Source organism: Calidris pugnax, unplaced genomic scaffold (genome assembly GCF_001431845.1).
Source record: "Calidris pugnax isolate Ruff unplaced genomic scaffold, ASM143184v1 scaffold54, whole genome shotgun sequence".
In the NCBI taxonomy this organism is placed as follows: Eukaryota; Metazoa; Chordata; class Aves; order Charadriiformes; family Scolopacidae; genus Calidris; species Calidris pugnax.
Window position 1 is genome coordinate 16176231 of NW_015090864.1, and position 17443 is coordinate 16193673.

Consider the following 17443-nt stretch of genomic DNA (forward strand, 5'->3'; position numbering starts at 1 on the left):
AACATATACTCAAAGTAACAACTTTGGTTTTATTTCTATATTTTAGATTTCGGGAATGTAAAGCAGTAGAAGCTTTGGTAGAACTGCTCACTGACCAGCCTGAAGAAGTTCTTGTAAATACCGTTGGAGCACTTGGAGAATGTTGCCAAGAGCCCATAAATCGAACTACTATCCGTAAATGTGGTGGAATACCAACACTAGTGAAGTTACTTATTGGAACTGATCAGGCACTACTTGTGAATGTCACCAAAGCAGTGGGGGCTTGTGCAACAGAACGTGAAAATATGATGTAAGCTATTCATATTCATAGCATTTTAAATATTGAAAAAATATTTAGTAATTCTGGCACAAATATAGTCAAGTCTAATCTGACTTAAAAGGATATTTTACTTTTTGTTTTCCACAGGGCTGTGTGGGTTAGTTGTATCCTACTGTAAAATGTGCTATATATATAAAAAAAGTTTCATTAAGGAATTGTATAGAAGCTTTTGCCTTTTGGGGAAAACCAGATAAAACTTTAGTCAATTGGTTTTCACTGAAGTTAAAATTCAAAGTTATGGAGCAGCATTTTGAAGGGCTGTATGATGGGTACCTGTTTTTCCTCCTCCTTTTACATCTGCTCTCAAATCATAAATAATAGTCTCAATTAGAGAAAGTAATTCCAAGAGGAAATGTGCAATGTCATGAAAAACAATTTTAAAATTTTTGAAGTGGAGTATTATTTGTATTTTATCCACTTTGTCACTCTCCATCATTTCTTTTATGACCTCAGACTTATTTTTGACCCTTTTCTTCCCTCTTATTTATTTGCAAAACCAAAGAAAAAACACTCTTTTTACAGAGACAGTTCCTGCTCTCTTTGGTTTTGTGATGTAGATTTGTACAGCTTACAAAGATCCTTGAATTTTATGATTAAGTGTTCCAGTTAAATGTTGAGGTCGGCATTTACTGTGCTTACTGTTCCCTTACAGGGATATTTACCTCAAGATTCTCAGCATATTTCCCTCCTTATACACAAGGAAGGGCAGAAAGAGAGTTTTATTAAACTCCTCCTGTTCTGATTTGCATAATTCACTTGATATTCATATAGCAGTGCAGGGAATTCTTTTCCTGAATAGGGCTTTTGTTTTCATGCTTTGGCTGTCACCCAGTGGCAAAAGGCTAGATGGTACACAACTGTAAACATGGGTTGTATGAACAGTTAGCTGTGCAGCATAAAATTATACATAAATGAAATCACGTTCATAACGTATCTCACTGAAAATCAGCCTTTAAAATAACGTATAAACATAACAGAATTAATATTGTAAATCAACTGAGAAAGTTAAATGTCAATGAATATAAATTTATATTTATAAAACCTCAGACATGCTTCAGTACTCAGGACTATCACTCGTAGTATCCAGTATGGATAACTTCATACCAGAATGTGGTCAGTTTAAGCACCAAAAATAACACAAGTTGCTACTAAAATGGTGATGAACAAAGTCCATCTTGTTTTTTTAAGAAGAGGAGAGTACAGGTTTTTTGCACCAAAATTTTGTGGAGTTTGCAAAGAGTGGACAAAGGAATCAAATGTTGATTTTGGTTCATATGAAAAATTGTCTATTGAAGAATCTCAACTTTTAAAATGTTTTTCAAAATATTTTAAAACATTAACAAGTAAGATCGTAGATCAAGAGTAGAATATAGTTTTTACTACAACAAAAAAAAACATTATTCAGAAATTATTAGCAAGACTGTGAGAGATACCTGATGTATTTTGTGTGCTATTTAGGCTTGTAGTACTAGAAGAGATAATGCTGCTCTCTTTTCCCAAGGAGTGATACATCCAGGTGTGGAAAAGTTTGGTACCAATCCAGCAAAATATTTAAAAACAATGCTTAGTTAAACCACTGACACCAGTGCAACTACTGGTGCAACTGCATGTTTAAATGATTTGCTTGGTTGAGTGCTCTGCCTCTCACAGGTTTAAGATATTAGATTCCATACCCCACCAAAAAAAATCCCAAACGACAGGATAACCATTCCTTTCCCTTCTCCTCCTCTCAGACCAGCAGAGCAGGAATTGAAATTGTAGCTCCCCATCCAATCTGATCTCCTCCTTTTGGGGAAGAGTAAGTCACCAAAGACATGAAGGATACATTGTCTGTAGTATCGCTTTCTTGTATTTACAGAATTTGGGACTAAAACAATAAGTAGTCTTGCTAGAAACTACTGTGGAGTTTATTCTCTTTCTATAAATATTTTCTGAAGTTCTTAACCAAAAGGACACATCTTAAGAAGAATGTGGAGGTGTGCCAAGGTTGTCTTCTAGAAAGAATCAAAGCTAAGCCGCTTGTAGCCTTTAAGTATACACAAGTGATGAGAGTTTCCTGTTGCAGTTTGATACTTAGATGGTTTTGGTCTTCCTGGTTCATCTGGATGGATCCCTATTACATTGCTTATTTTGTAATCACTCAGAATGGCTTGGCAGGTTGCAGGAGATCAGTTGTTGTATACTATTAGTTTTTCTCCTGGCAAATTTGAATGGCAGGCCTTAAGGCTTGTTTTCTTTGTCATCTGGTACAGACAAGCACTGTTTAAAGAGGCTACAGAAATTGGTCCTACAGAAATTATGAAAACTATGATGATTTTTCTGGATTCTGCTGTCATTCACTTTCATATGTACTAGAAACCCAGAACAAAGCAGGGAAATTTAAAAGGAGTATCAAGACCTCATAAGGTTTGAGAATTTTTGACTGTATTCTTGCATTTCATTACCTGTGTTGTGTGTTTAACAAATTGTGGATTACAGACTAAATATTCAGTTGAGCAGTCTTCTGTTTTGAATATGGTTGTACAGTAAGTATGTGGAAACCATACAGACCAAGAGTGGAGCGCAGGTAGTTTCCGTGAACAAGTCAAGGGCATGTAATGAAGAAGATGAGATTAGTATAAGAAATAAAAGTTCTGTGAAACAGTGTGGTTAATTTCTGAGGGAAATACTGTACATTGATCATATGTTCCAAGGTGAAAGCTTGCACTGGCAAAGAGAGGAGACTAGCAGATCGGCATAGGTGAATCTACAGCTTCTATATATCTTTTATATATTATATCTCTGTCGTGTTTCTTAGTTGACGCTTTAACTTCCACAACTACTGAGTGGAAGTTAATGGTGCAGTTACTTTTCTGCACCAAACCTTTACTTTAAGGCATTGTAAAGCAATGAAGTGATTCTTACTGACCCTACTGAACTATGTACAATAAAGAACAGAAGCCAGATTCTCTCACAGCAAAAAATAAATTGATTTTTCTTTTAAAAAATGTAACTATATGACTGAACTTCCTTACTATTATGTGGACAGCATGAAGCTGTTCTCCATACTCTGCTGCACCACTACTGACAGAGATGCCACTGTGTATCTTCTATATAAGTTTGTCTTTTTGAGGAACTTTTTACAAGTTATTCTTTTTCTCTTAGTAAAAACAGAGGATGATTGCATTTTCTTTAATTGCACTAGATTTTAATTTGCTCTTTTCATTTGAAAACCTATAGACTTTTTCTCTAGCATTCAAAACTAAACCGTACAATTATTTTAGCCTAACAGATGGAGTTTGAGTCATTGGTATATAATACTATTTATCAAAGCAACCCACAGCAACTAGTGAAACTTTTAAGAAACATGCTAAATTGTGGTTTCAAAAAAGACAAGATTACATTCTGCCAGAATTAAACCCTGTAATCTTACCAGTGAGCACAATACAGAGTCAGTATAACTTTGTTTATTTACATTTGATTTTGCGGTCTAAATCGGCAGGCAATTAAACTAGATTTCTCAAAAGCAAATAACACTGTAACAGAAAAAGATGATTGATATGACAAACAGATGTCTAGGCTGTGTATATGCATGTGTGTTTAAGCAATACATATTGAAGTTTCTACTGGAAATGTTCAATATTGTTTGAATTTGAAAGGGAAGCACTATTTCAGATTAACTCTTTGCTAGTTTCAGATATATAAAAAAACAAAGTAGATTTCTAGAATCGTACTCATGTCTGGCACAGACATCTCATGATGTTCAATGATGTCGTGATATCATGGTTCTTAAATAATGTGAAGTCTTTATCAAAAAAACTGTTGACTGTAAACAGATAACAAAAGTAATTTTAAAAAACTATCTTACTAAACTATCTGCACTGGTCAAATAGCAAATACCAATTCCCTGTAACCTGAGATTTCCCAGAGGCTGTCCTAGACCCTCTGGTAATTTTTGAATAGGTTTAATGGCATTAAAATTATATGCCCATAAGACATATTATGTATATACCATACGTCAGCTCTTCTGTGTGGAAACCAGGAAGATGTTTTGCTCATACACCTTGCAGTTGCCTTTTTGTAGTAGTGATGTCAGCTGCGTTCTTTCACTCTGCCTATTCCTAACTGCCTATACACTACTTTTGGGTATTTTGAGGAGCAGAATAATTTACAGCTTGTTCTCAATTATATCAGTCATCAAATAAGAACAGTCTATGACAAGGCACAGAGCTTTGAGTCAGAAGAGGCGGCCATCTTGGTCCAGGTCCAGCAGATGTCTCTGCTATGTTAAGGTACAGAGCATCAACAGTTCAGAATCTGGCCTCTTCCTTCTGAACTCTGCATATTTATATATTGTTATATACTTATAGTAAAACACCAGGTGACACCTGTAATAAAGTTTACATTTCTACTTTGAGGGACTTTCATGATTTGAAAACTTCTCAAGCTTATGACTATTAATAGTGTTCTATACATTAGATACATTACATACATGTAGTTCAGCTATTCTATAAAGTAGTTAAATGATTGAACTTTAAAATATTAAATACTAAGACTTTTTTCTATCAACTAAATACCATATTATTTCAGCTTTTATGAGATTCCCTTCAGCTTTCAAAGGAAATGTTCTGCATCTTTATTAGAAGAACTGTTCTGTAGCAGTCCTATGAGTGGTTGCTTACTACAGGTTTAACTGTAGTTTAATTTTATCATCATAATGTCAACAAATAGTTATAATATATATCATTTAAAGTGACTGTAACCACTGAGTGACTAATGTACTAGCTACAGATGTATACAGAATTGAATGGCAACCAAAGTAAATTTCTAGATATGTTTGCTTGTATTTATTGTGGTAAGTAGCTTTATTACAGCATCCTGCTAATAATGTTAAAATAAATTTTGGGAAGAAAACTAGATACAAAAGCAAATCGGAATATTGTTTAGTGTAATGCCATCAGAGCTGAAATTTTCAAGATTACAGGTCATTTTCCCATCTCTTTCTTTGTCTGTTTGTAAAGAAACCCAAATGTGTATTTTTGTCCACTTCAAAAGGAATTTTCACATAGGAAGGAAACTAATGTCTAAGCACTTTTATAGAGGAAACATTTTTCAGGGCCATTTATTTTAGTGTTCCCTTTGCTTTTATAGCAGATATGTTTATTTAACACCCAGTTTCTTCATCTGCTACATTGTGCAGTGAAACTGTAGAAAGATGAGAAATTGAACTGAGAAAGGACTAGTCACTTGTTTAGTAATGCTTTCTTTAATTGGCAAATATAAGTTCTTAGCAAAATGAAAATAATAGGGTTTGTGCTTGGTGACTACACAATGATTATTCTTCCAGTATGAGAATTTAAGCACATCATTCTTGTACGAAAAGTTCTTTTCATTTGAGTTAATCTGGTGTAACTGAAAGAAAACAGTAATCAGGGGTGAGCAGTGTACTTTGGAGGTTTGTCTGGTTTGTCCATACTGGTTTTTAATTTGATTTTATAAGTGTTGAATGGACTGGGGACTATATTTTCAGATACTCTGAGTTGTTCTGTTGTGTGCAACTGGTCTTCCTGGCCTTCAAGCAAAAGGCAAAACTCTTCTTTAGAAAATGAACCATAGAGTGAGGTTGGTTTACCTTGAAAAGCTGAAGGCAAGAAAACTGAAAAGAAAATGAAAGTAAACTTTAAATTGAAAAGGAAGCTTTCGAAAAAATAGAAAGGAAAAATAAATCAGCCTAGAGGTTGTTTTTTTAAGTGTGGTGGAAAAAGCTGAGCTCAGTGTTTGGCTTCTATCTCTTGATTTTTATATACTGGTTGGAGCTGGGTCATTTATATTTAGTCCCTCTTGGGAGGAAGTACCTCGTGTTGGTAAATGGTCAGTACTCTGCTTGACTAGAAGAAAGATTCATGGGTTCTTTTTTAATTAATTCCAATATAGGGAAAAAGTTCCTTGTGCTTTCTGAAATGACAGTAAAGTAATGTTAAAAGTGCTTAAAAGTGTTGGGAGTTTGGAGGGATTTAAAAGCTTGTTTTGAAGCTTTTACTTAAATCTATATGTTGAACATATCTATGTTATTATGTAGGTTGTGATCATGCTGTTTTACTTTGATGCTTTAAGATTTCTGAATTTGTCCTTTGATGATTTTTCTTGCAATTGATTTGGAGCTGAGTATGTAAAATAAGCTGTATCAAAATTAGCAGATCTTAAATAACTTACAGTGTTTCAACCCTAGCTTTGTGCACAAAAGTATTTTGGAAAATATAGTTGTTTAACCAGTTTGCGTCCTTGGTTATTTTAGACAGAGTTCATGTCCTTAATTATTTTTTGTACATCAAATGATGGTGGGATTACATACGAAGTTGATTTTATAAATAGTTTAAAAATTTCCTGAACACAAGTGAGATGTTTTATGTGATGTTTTTAAGCGCAATCTGTATTGAAATTTCTCTTGTATTTACAAAGATGTAGACTAATTTTATACAGTTGAACTTTTACTTTTGAGGTTAGAAAATGAAGGTATATTTGCTTTTTTTTAATCTTCAGCTCATCTGCTTTGGGTTTAACATAACTTTTCAAAAAAAAAAAAGGCATGTTTGTAAAGGCTATTAAATTTTATTTGACCTTCCTTTCCATTAAAGGTATTCAGTGGACCCTAATGTGAAGTTATGATCCCCAAGCCTGATTGATATGTAAACATAACACATATGGTGTAGAGATGATTCTGATGATAATTCATTTCTCAGCTAGTCACGAAGATAGTTTGATTACAGTGTGTTTAAGTAATTATAACATAGTGTTCAGTGTTAGTCTTGTTGGGAAGGAACACATGGGAAACAAGTTACACGTTATTCGTGCCCAACAAAGGATGCACTGTGGTGTGACCATTTTAATTTCTAATGCTAGATTAGAAACATAGTATTTTAAAATATGTCATAGAGCAAGGTAAATACATTAAGCATAGACTGAATAAAAAGTTAAGTACATAGTTTTGGGCACAAATATTTGTTTTGGAAAGTATTTGTTACTATATGAAAGAAGCCAGTATGCTTGAATTCAGATTTCACTTTGCATGCAGATCATTAAAAAGTCACACGCTTGTTTTTACATTTATATGAGTTCTGGTTATAATGTAGTTTACTTTATCTTCTATAAGCATTTTGAATGACAGTGCTGAGAAAAAAAGTAAACAGCATTAATGAGACTTAGTTAGAAAACATATTCTGTCTTTACATCATTTGTTCACACCCATCTGCTATAGTAAGCAATGTTTACGGCAATTGGCTGACAATAAAACACAAGCACTTACATAAAACAAAACAGTATGTTAAAGAAAATTGTACTAGTATCTATTAAATCAGTGTTCCAAACAAATGGATATGGTTTAAAATTTAACATTGTCTACTCCATAATTAATTATCTCTTTTTTGGGTCTGTTTCTGCAATAGGATAATTGACCGTCTAGATGGAGTTCGTTTGTTATGGTCATTGTTGAAAAATCCTAATCCAGATGTTCAAGCAAGTGCAGCTTGGGCTATTTGTCCTTGCATTGAAAATACTACGGTAAGACTGTATTTAAAGTAATAGTTTTGTTATATATATACTCATATATAATTTTTATATTTGGATCATTTCCAGCAATGCTTTGCTGTTTGCTATTGACACTCTCTTTATTTCATTCTGTTAGCTGCTTAAAAAAATGCATGTGTTGATTTTTCAAAAGTGAATAGTTCTCCATCTAGCACTTATAGCATTCTGTTTTGCCTTTACAGTTCTTACTGTATCTGGAAAATATATTTTAATAACTTATCAGGACCTAAACTTATTGTTTCCAAATAAATCATGCTGAAAATCTGACAATGCTGAAAACAGAAAGCTTCTACTCACAGGCTATGAATAGCACGGGTAGTTGTAGTTGTTCGCCACTATGAGGTACTTCAGCTATGTTCTCAAGAGACCATCATTTGGTTTCAGAGCATATTTCAGACTCAGTGCCAATGTAATCCTTAGATTTTCTGCTCAGACTGCCAACAAAAAGTGCCAGTTGTGAATAGTGGTTGTTGTGCAGGTCAGTTGTACACAGAAGACTGAGCTATTCATTTATTTCATGTCGGTTTCCAAATAGAGATAAAATGGTGAATATAAGCTGTAAGTCATCTTCAGTGAATTCTTACCACTGACCTGTGGTAAAGTAAATGGTGAAGGTTTTGTTTCCCATTAGAAGTTTCCTGGAATACTAAGTAGACTTTTATCCTTAGTCCTTGTACGGTAGTATTTTCTGTTTGTAAGTTGCCTCCGTATTTAATGCATTTTTTTGCACCTTCTCTCTACTGTACCACAAATACATACCCTTCTTCTTATCATTTGAGATCCTGACTATGTAAAGAATGGAAATTCCTTTGAAGTGCTAGATATCCTTAGCATCCTTTGCACGCAGTGTTTCCTGTTTGAAACTGAGCACTGTCTGGTTGCTATTAATTTATATTGATGGGTAGATGTAGATGCATTGTAAGAACATTTGATCTTGATTTTTGTAACTTAAGCATTTTCTGTTTCTTCACAATGATTTCTACAATGGCAGCTTGCCTGCCATTTTTCATGCATGCCGGTTATTCTGAATTATCTTTCCATCTTTTAAAAAACATATACACACTCTAGTATAGTAAAGTTTTTTGTTACCTGGTGGTGGGGTGTATACATGTCTCATCTGTCAAGATATGACTATACCTGCCTCTCTCTTGAACAATATTGCTACAACTGAATGTTAAAATATTCCTTTATCTCAGAACTGAGGTAATACTTATTATGTGTAAGACTTTTCAACCTTTAGTGCCAGAGCAGAACTCCACATTGCTAGATCTTCGCTAAAATCACCTTTTCTAAGGGCATAGAAAAGGGCTACTGAAATTATAGACTACATGGATTTTTTTCTTGTTTTTTTCCGCTGGGTATTCGATGAGTGTAAGCTATGTACATCCTTTAGTGTAGCCATCCTCCTTTCATCTCTCTTGGCTGCCTGCCCAAATGCTAATCTGTGACCCCACAAAGAGTTCTTTGTGTGAGACTGAGGCAGAGTGGCACACTGAAACAAACCTACCAATAATACCCTTTCCTCTGACACTGAATGGAAAGAAATATGTATAAAGCAGCGATTATAGCTACACTGTGGAAATGCAGTAACTCTTTCTATCTAAACAAAATATTGATTTTTATTTTTTTTTTTTTTCATTCAAAGTTAATATTATTCAACAACTTACACAATCTTCCAAGGAGCACAGTTTGGTTTATGCAGTGTTTGATACAAAAGCAGTGATAAGCATATGACTTTAAAAGGATTATGTGCATTCTGGCTTTTCCAAGCCTGTGCTTGGGACTGCAAACCATGTGTCAAATAACTGTGAGCTTGGAATTTGGATTTGTTTTCTTTTTGTGTTCTTTTGTGGAAACTGTAGTGATTCTTTTCTGTAGCATGGAGTTTCACAGATGAAATAGAGCTTGTTAATAGTATCGGAAACAATGCAGTGCAGCATCCGTTTTTCTGTATGGACATGTTCTGTAAATACAATTTAAAGATTATTTTATATGATATTTATAAAATCTTAGAAGCTAATCTATAATACTAATAGAGCTGTTATTTTTACAGAATATGAGTACGTGATTATATCTCATGCTCTTACTGTAACCATAATCTGTTTAAGATTGGAAGGTCTATCATTTCTATTTTACCATTGGAGGAGTAAAAGTCACAAAATGCCAAGACTTGAAATCTCAAGATGTTTAGGTGCTAGGCAGCTTTAAGCTTTTGGGTCTAATTAGTCTGTCTGCTGTTGGACAGGAAGTTAATTGCAATGGGAGCAGAATCCAAGTTCCCGTAACCCTAGATTATATATATTGACAGTTGCATTATGGTAGCTGATTCAGAGTACTTCCCATAGAATAGATTTGTATCAGTATCATATTTTGTTACAGCAGTATGATACAGGTCAGTGATATTTGATGTGTGAGAGATCTAAGACTTATTAAATAGAGGATATAAATTGTACACTGTCATACGTAAACTGTTACAGCTCTGACAGCCATAATATTGGTTTGGTATCAGTCTTCACTTCTGAATGCCAGCATTAGTTCTAAATATTTTTAGCCTTAAGAATTTCTTGTAGAATGAAGGTCTCACAGGTGGGCTGGCAGTGATAGAATTTGGGTGTTAGAACTCTACAGAGAAAATTTGCACAGCACCTGTGAGTGCTACTTGTGAGACTTAGACAAATATATCTCATGATTTTGGATAAAGTAGTTGATACATTTCTTTAAAATATAAAAAAAAAGATGAGAATGTAATTTATTCAAAGGAATAAACTTAATAGAAGCAGATTCTTATTAATTAGTTCCTTATTTCCAAAAGGAAAAGTTACTACTGCAGGCACATTAGTAATGACAAAGTGTAAGTGCACTGTCCAAGAAACACAAATGATTATGAAAAATGGCTAAGAAAAGTCTACTCAACTCTGTTGATGTTGGAATGGCAATATTTGGTTATGATGCTTCTTTGAAAAACAGTATTTATAGTGTTCTCCCAACATACATGAGCCCAAACAGAAAAATTTAGAGAAACTCTACAAAGATGTTATTTTGGCTATTATAAAATTCATCCAAAGGCATTGTGCCAATACGAGGAACACCGCCAGCTTGAGTTTGTATGAAAATACCTATTTCCTTACAAAGTAACCTTTAAATAGTATCTCTTGGGAAAAAGAAAAAAAAAAAGAAAAAGTTTTAGAGGTTATTTTCCATGCTCGTATTTAGTACAGTTTTGGGTGCAAACATTAGAATAGGAATGGTAACGTCTGGGCTCATCCTTTCCTCTGTTATCTGTCTGTGCTTGCATATCAGCTTTCAACATTCAAAATTCCACTTTGTTAGAACTACAATTATAAACGCTTTCTTAAAGAGCTTCAGGAAGCCAGCTACATACAAAGTCTGTCAAAATAATTTAAGTAAACAGTCTGACACTGGGGATTTGAGGGAAGAGAGAGGGATAGCTAGTCTATTTTCTTAAAATGTACTTGTAAAATGACATCTCACACTTCCCTGATAAAGCGTGATTTCCCTCCTCCCCTCCTCTCCCGCCAAGTTATTGAATCCCTTTCAGCTCTGCAGTGGAATTTAATGGGTTTGATGAAGGATGATCAGCCATCTAAAGTTGTCTGTGTATTTCCTACATATGGGGAAAGAGAATGTCCATGCTGATACAAAAAAACAAAACCAACAACCAAACAAATCAAAACTAAATCAGGTTTAAGAGGGAAGGGTCATGAGATGGGTATGTGTGAAGGTCAGGTAGCCTTCATTCTTGCAGAAGTATTATATATGAGGAATTGACTTCTACTGGAGCCAGCAATCTCGAGTTAACCTGTGGGTGGAAAATATGCTGCTGATGACCCATGCTATTTAGGATTTTTACATAGATTTTGCTATTTTAACGTAACCATATGTATAAAACCACAGAGAACGTTACTAAAAGTGACAAAGAAAGGTAGTTGAACTTGGAAATTCTTCTGATATTTAGCAAATAAAATTATTTGCTGCTTTAAATTAATTAAAAGGCTTTGTTTACACATTTTACTAATTTAAAACTGTAGTGTATAAAGATCAGTCATGCCCCATAATGCACACTGTTGTTAATTTGTTTTATATTTCAAAAATTTTACTTAAGCAGTACCAATACATTTTTGTTTACTTACCATTCTTGGTTAAGTCTATAATATCACAATTCTCTGCTTGAGTATGTACAGTATTTTCCAGTTTCTTTGTTTTCCTTGCTGTGCTTTTTGCAATTCTATACAGAAACCTTGGCAGTTTAAACTTAGTGCTCTCTCTGCTCTTTTTCCATTTTCCTTTTTGTTTTCTCTAGACATTATCATTTTTAGCATAAATCATACATACTTCTCTATATTTGATCTCATTTTTGAGTTTTTAAACCCTGATATCTGGATATAAACTTTCCAACTTATAAGTGTTTGTTATAATTTCAAAAGAATACTGTAAGAGAGACGAAAAGGAATTTTTGGCTTGCCCCGCAGGCCTTCCAGAGGACCAGGGTCCTTGGAGATTTAAGAAGCCCAGCAAGTTAAACCTGACCTGGTGAATCCACAGCTGGCTGCCATGCTTGCCAGGGTGCATGCAGAACCAGACTACTCAATGATTCTTGGCATAGGCTGCCTAGAAGTTTAGTGAACCAATTATCATGAGGAGTTTGGGCCTCCTATAGGTATGCTGCCCTGGAGATACTGAATGGACTGCCATAAATTGCCCTGAGGTCCTTAATGTCTAGAAATACAGGAGTCCAGTCCTATAAAACACGTAACCTGAAAGCCGGAAAGCAAAGAGAAGCTTAAGAGCGTAACCCATATCTCCCTCATTGGGGAGCCTCATGTCCTAAGTTCCATGCAAAGCAGCTGCCTGAGAGCTTGGAGACCATGAGAAGCCAAAAGCTTAGGAGCTCCTGGAGACCTGGTTTTCCAGCTGTTTGGCAGCCCATCAGGCAAGAAGTCAGGGATTCTGTGAAAACCAGAAGCCAAGCAGCCTGGCAGGCTACTCACCAGCCATCTGGCTGACAAGAGAAAAGATGAAGAGGCACGTTGGTAATTTAGCCTGCCTTTCTGCCTGGTTTCTGTCAAAACTTTTCAAGAAGTCGTTGTGTTCTTATGGAAGGTTTTGGTTCCATTCCATTAACATTTTCTGATGGAATACTGTTCCACTGGAAAATATTTGACCAGCTTTCCTTGTAACTTAGTTTATAATAGCTGCACATGCTAGTCAACAGCTTGTCATGTAGCTTCTGTACTTTTAAATTAGACTTGCTAATTGGATTTTGAAAATCTATAAAAAGTTTAAACCCCATCCTCCTCACATTTTTTTCTTTTTCATCTCCTCTTTGGTTTTTCTTTCTTGTCCATCTCACTTTTTTTCTTCTCTGTACCCTCTCACATGGGACTTCCACAGATTTTAAGGCAAGAAAAGAGCATAGAGATCATTGTGTCTGATTTGCTGCATAATATAAACCAGAAAATTCCAAGCAATCATTTTATCTATGCAGAAGCTTTTGGTTGAACTATAACATATTGTATACTTCATGCTTGTTGTTCAGATTCTCAGTGGTCTGTAGTGGTAAGTGGTACAATATGATATGATTGCCTTCTCATATACCACTCTAATTTATGGAACCATGCCAGAATTGCAAAGACACAATAATTATTGTAACAATTTATTAGTTTGTGTTGTCACTGCATTGATTGTTTACCTAGGCTGTCCTCAGAACACTCCAGTATTGATGTCTTGAATCTCTACAATACTAAACTACATATTAATGATGACTACCTCATAAACATATTAATAATTACAAGAAGTTTGCTTAGACACTTATTTGGATTCAGTTCAATCCAAAACCAATGGAAAAAATGTTTAGTTTTTCCAGTTACTCAATGTTATCTGTTTCTCATACTTCCATTATTAAAATGCTTTTCAAAATAATCTAAAGCAAATCATGACATTTTCTCTACTGTGGCCTCAAAGGACTTCAATATTACTAGTTTATTTGCTTCTGTGAAAAAAATTAGGATTTTTGGCTTTTACCCAAGACTGAACTTCAGTGAGACTTCTGAGGAGGAGGAGGAAGAGTAGGTGTAGTCTGCCAGACTGAAAAGTAAGGAAAACAATAGACAAAAGGACTACTAGAAGTTGCATGAGTGATGATGTAGACTTTTGTTTTTTTCCTCCTACCAACTTTTAGAGAACATGCATTGCATGCTTTCTTGGGCTGTAAGCTTGGCTAATGGACTTTCCTTTTGTTTCTTGAAACTATCAATAGCAATAGACTTGCCAAGTATTTAACTGTGCGATCGATGATCAAATCTCTGAAGAGCCAGGAGTAAGGAATTCTGCTCATCCAGGCTACACAGTAGCATTACAGCCATGTTAAAGCTTCTTTGTTAATAATATCATTGACTTGTTTAAGAAGAAAAATGAATAGAAACTTCATTATATAGATTGTGTGTTTTCTTTTTTCACTGAACAGCTATAATACAGAAATTTATCCGTGCATTTCTTTATTTTGAATTTTAAATTATATTGTGCATTAGGATGATAAATTTCTCAGTTGGCAATACGGGATGGAAATGGACAGCTTTCTGCATTAAAGAAAAGGTAGTTTAAAGATGGCTGTTGATAACTAAAGTTTATTTACACAGCCATACCATCACTTCTTTTGGGCAAAAGCAATTCAATTTGACAAATTAGCTTTGACACCTTAAGCTTTTAAAGATATCTAAGAGTGAAATACTACTTGTTTTTAGTGAAGAAACTTTTATCCTTCAAGTGGAGTATTTTTAAAGATAAACACAATGTGTTTTTGTAATTCAGTGTTTAGCTTTAAATCTTTCAAATAAAGAAACCAGTATTCACTTTGGAAGAAATAGGAAAGGAATTCCATTACAAAAGAATTCAGTAGTTCTTTTACAAGAACTTTATGTCTAAAGGCTGATGAACTTAATTACTTAATGAAAATAACCACAAAAAACATATAATGTGATGACAAGAGAACTCAAAAATCCCAAATGTTCTCCTTGTATAAATACTGTAAAGATCAAGTTATTTTTCCAAATCTGTCTTTCTGCAAATACCGTAATGCTTTCTGCTCCTAATTAAAAAAAACACGTGTAAAGCTGATCTATCTCACAGTATTTCTGCCTTTGGCAGAAGTCAATGTAGAAATAAGTGAAAAAGGGAAGTTAACTAAATTTTGTTAATAGTCATACAGTTCAGCAGGATGAAAATATGTGATTAAAGAGTAGCAGGATAAGGATTTTATTAGCTCAGCAGGTAACTTTGCTGGTCTCAGCATCTCTGCCGCATAGGGCTTTTTTTACTGCTTGAGATTGCAAACTCCTCCCTTTGAATCCAATTTTGAAATAATATTTATGGTACTTTCTGAGGATAAAAACTTTGCTGCCCACTAGTTAGAAGATGTGGTCATGTGAAGTCATGGAAAATCTCATTACCTTTTCCCGTCTTCTTCAGCCACTTAAAATGTAGTTTAACAATCTATATTTCTTCATATCTGTCACCTCAGGTCAAATATTACATTAAAAGTTATAATAATTATGAAGATTTAAAATGAAGATATTTCCTGTTAATGCAGTACAACATTCTTGCTCCTCTCACCCCAATGTTTTTTAAACATTTTTATTGCTTCTTAAAATGTCTTTGTGTTTGGCCTCCTACTTTGTTCAGCTTAAGAAATATTATTGTTAAAACAGAAGCATTAGACCTATCATTAACATGTATACTCAGATGTATTCCCAATACTAAACAACCCAAGTCTTTTATACAATGACATTTACATTTTTACAGTGAAACTTAAGGACTACAGGTCAATATGAAAGCTTATCACACACTAGTAGCAGGATATGACAAACCCTTTGGATTAGGTCAGACAAAATTGTGTATTGATTAATTTAGAAGGTGGAATTTAAAGATAACAATTTTTCCTATGTGAAACAAAAAGTGCAAAAAAGGTTTCCAATGACATGTTGTATGTGATTTTTCTTCTGTTACAAAAATAAGTGTACATGAAAATGCCCAAGAGTATTTGGAAAATAAAATCACAGAAATTAGTTTAGACTTTATTGTATGAACAGCTGTCTGATCATTAATACAAGTATACTCAAAGAACATAGATTCAAAAGAATTAAATCCACACCTCTGCAATTACAGGCACAACTTCATTGAATTCCTTCTTTAGATATCTTTAAGGTATGGCAATTGTATATAATAAATACACATCTTTCAGTTAAAAAAAACCAAACTAACAAAACAATAAAAAAACCCACCCTCAAAAAGTAGAAATTTACTGTACAAAGCAAGTATGTGGTTTCCTAAATAATACCAAAAAGATTGCATTTGTTGTTTAAATTTCTTTGGAAAAAAAAATCTTGTAAGTAACATAACAGATTTTTTAAAAGCTCTCATTTTCGTCCTTCTTTTCTGCTTATTGTTCTTCAAATTTCTTGCTGCTTTACTTTTCTCTTTGTCTTGCACAGACCACCAGACTACACCCACAATCACATTTGGGAAGCTTTCCTGACATGTGGTTTCTGCAGTTTCCCTCTGCTTTTCATCACTGGTAGAAAGTTCTGTCCTTGTGTTTAGCTGTTTTCACAGACGATTATTGAAACTCTTTTCTTTTACTTACTGCTGGACTGTTTATATGTTATCCCATCAGTTTGATTGAACCGTCCTCCTTTACAAAATCTGGAAAGAATAAGCTTGTCAGAAGAGAAATTTAGCAAGTAGGGTTATAATCACCTGGAAAGAAAATATGTACAGGTAGGAAAATGTAAAATGTACATATTAGTTCATTAAGATGGAGTACAGATCATCTTATGTCTTCATGAAACATCTTTCAGAAGCATGAATAATAATAATACACAGATATTTGAACAATGCAGAAAAGCAGAATGTTCTTCATGTATAGCACGGCCTTTTTCAAATCTTAGACACTTTATTGTAGAGTTTACTTGCTAACAGAAGCCTTTCTCATTTCTTGAGCCAATATTTAGACACGAGGTAATGCACACTTCTGTAGTAAGTTTCAAGGAATTGAAGTAACTGTAAAATACCTCATTGTCCTTCTCCTGTGTCTGTTCACTTAGCTGTCTAGCCCTGTAATATGTATGGGTTAGAAATTTCTGTGTAGAAATCTTTCTCTGTAACCCATTATGTACCCACTTCGGGGCAAATTTTAAGATTTCAAGACAGACATGAAAACTGATATAAAGAAATACTGTTTTTATTCAGGTGATTGTCTGTAGATGGATTTGCATTGTGGTATGTATACACTGGCAGTGACAGAGAAGCCTTTATGCTGGCATATCTGTGGGAAGCTCGCTGTAACCCCCCTCCTTTACATGCAGCTTGTATGGTAATAGAAGTGGCAGAGCACTGCCTTCCTTCTCTGGTTCTCTCAGCTGCTTTTCTGAGTCACAAACCTTTATTGTCCTTCTGCATAAATATTTAGCTCCTCTTTTAATTTCTGTAAAGATCTCCATTATTTGTTCATTCTGGGGTTTTTAGGGCTTCAGCACGAAGTTTGCT

At 34.3% G+C, this 17443-nt stretch overlaps 1 protein-coding gene across 1 annotated transcript in view; it reads left to right on the forward strand.

The window, feature by feature from the left end:
• Positions 1-17443, forward strand: part of ARMC4 (armadillo repeat containing 4) — an 82738-nt gene that overhangs the window by 35381 nt on the left and 29914 nt on the right. The window contains exons 16-17 of the mRNA XM_014944892.1: positions 47-289; positions 7741-7855. Of these exons, the coding sequence (XP_014800378.1) occupies positions 47-289; positions 7741-7855 (358 nt within the window). The remainder of the gene's footprint in view (positions 1-46; positions 290-7740; positions 7856-17443) is intronic.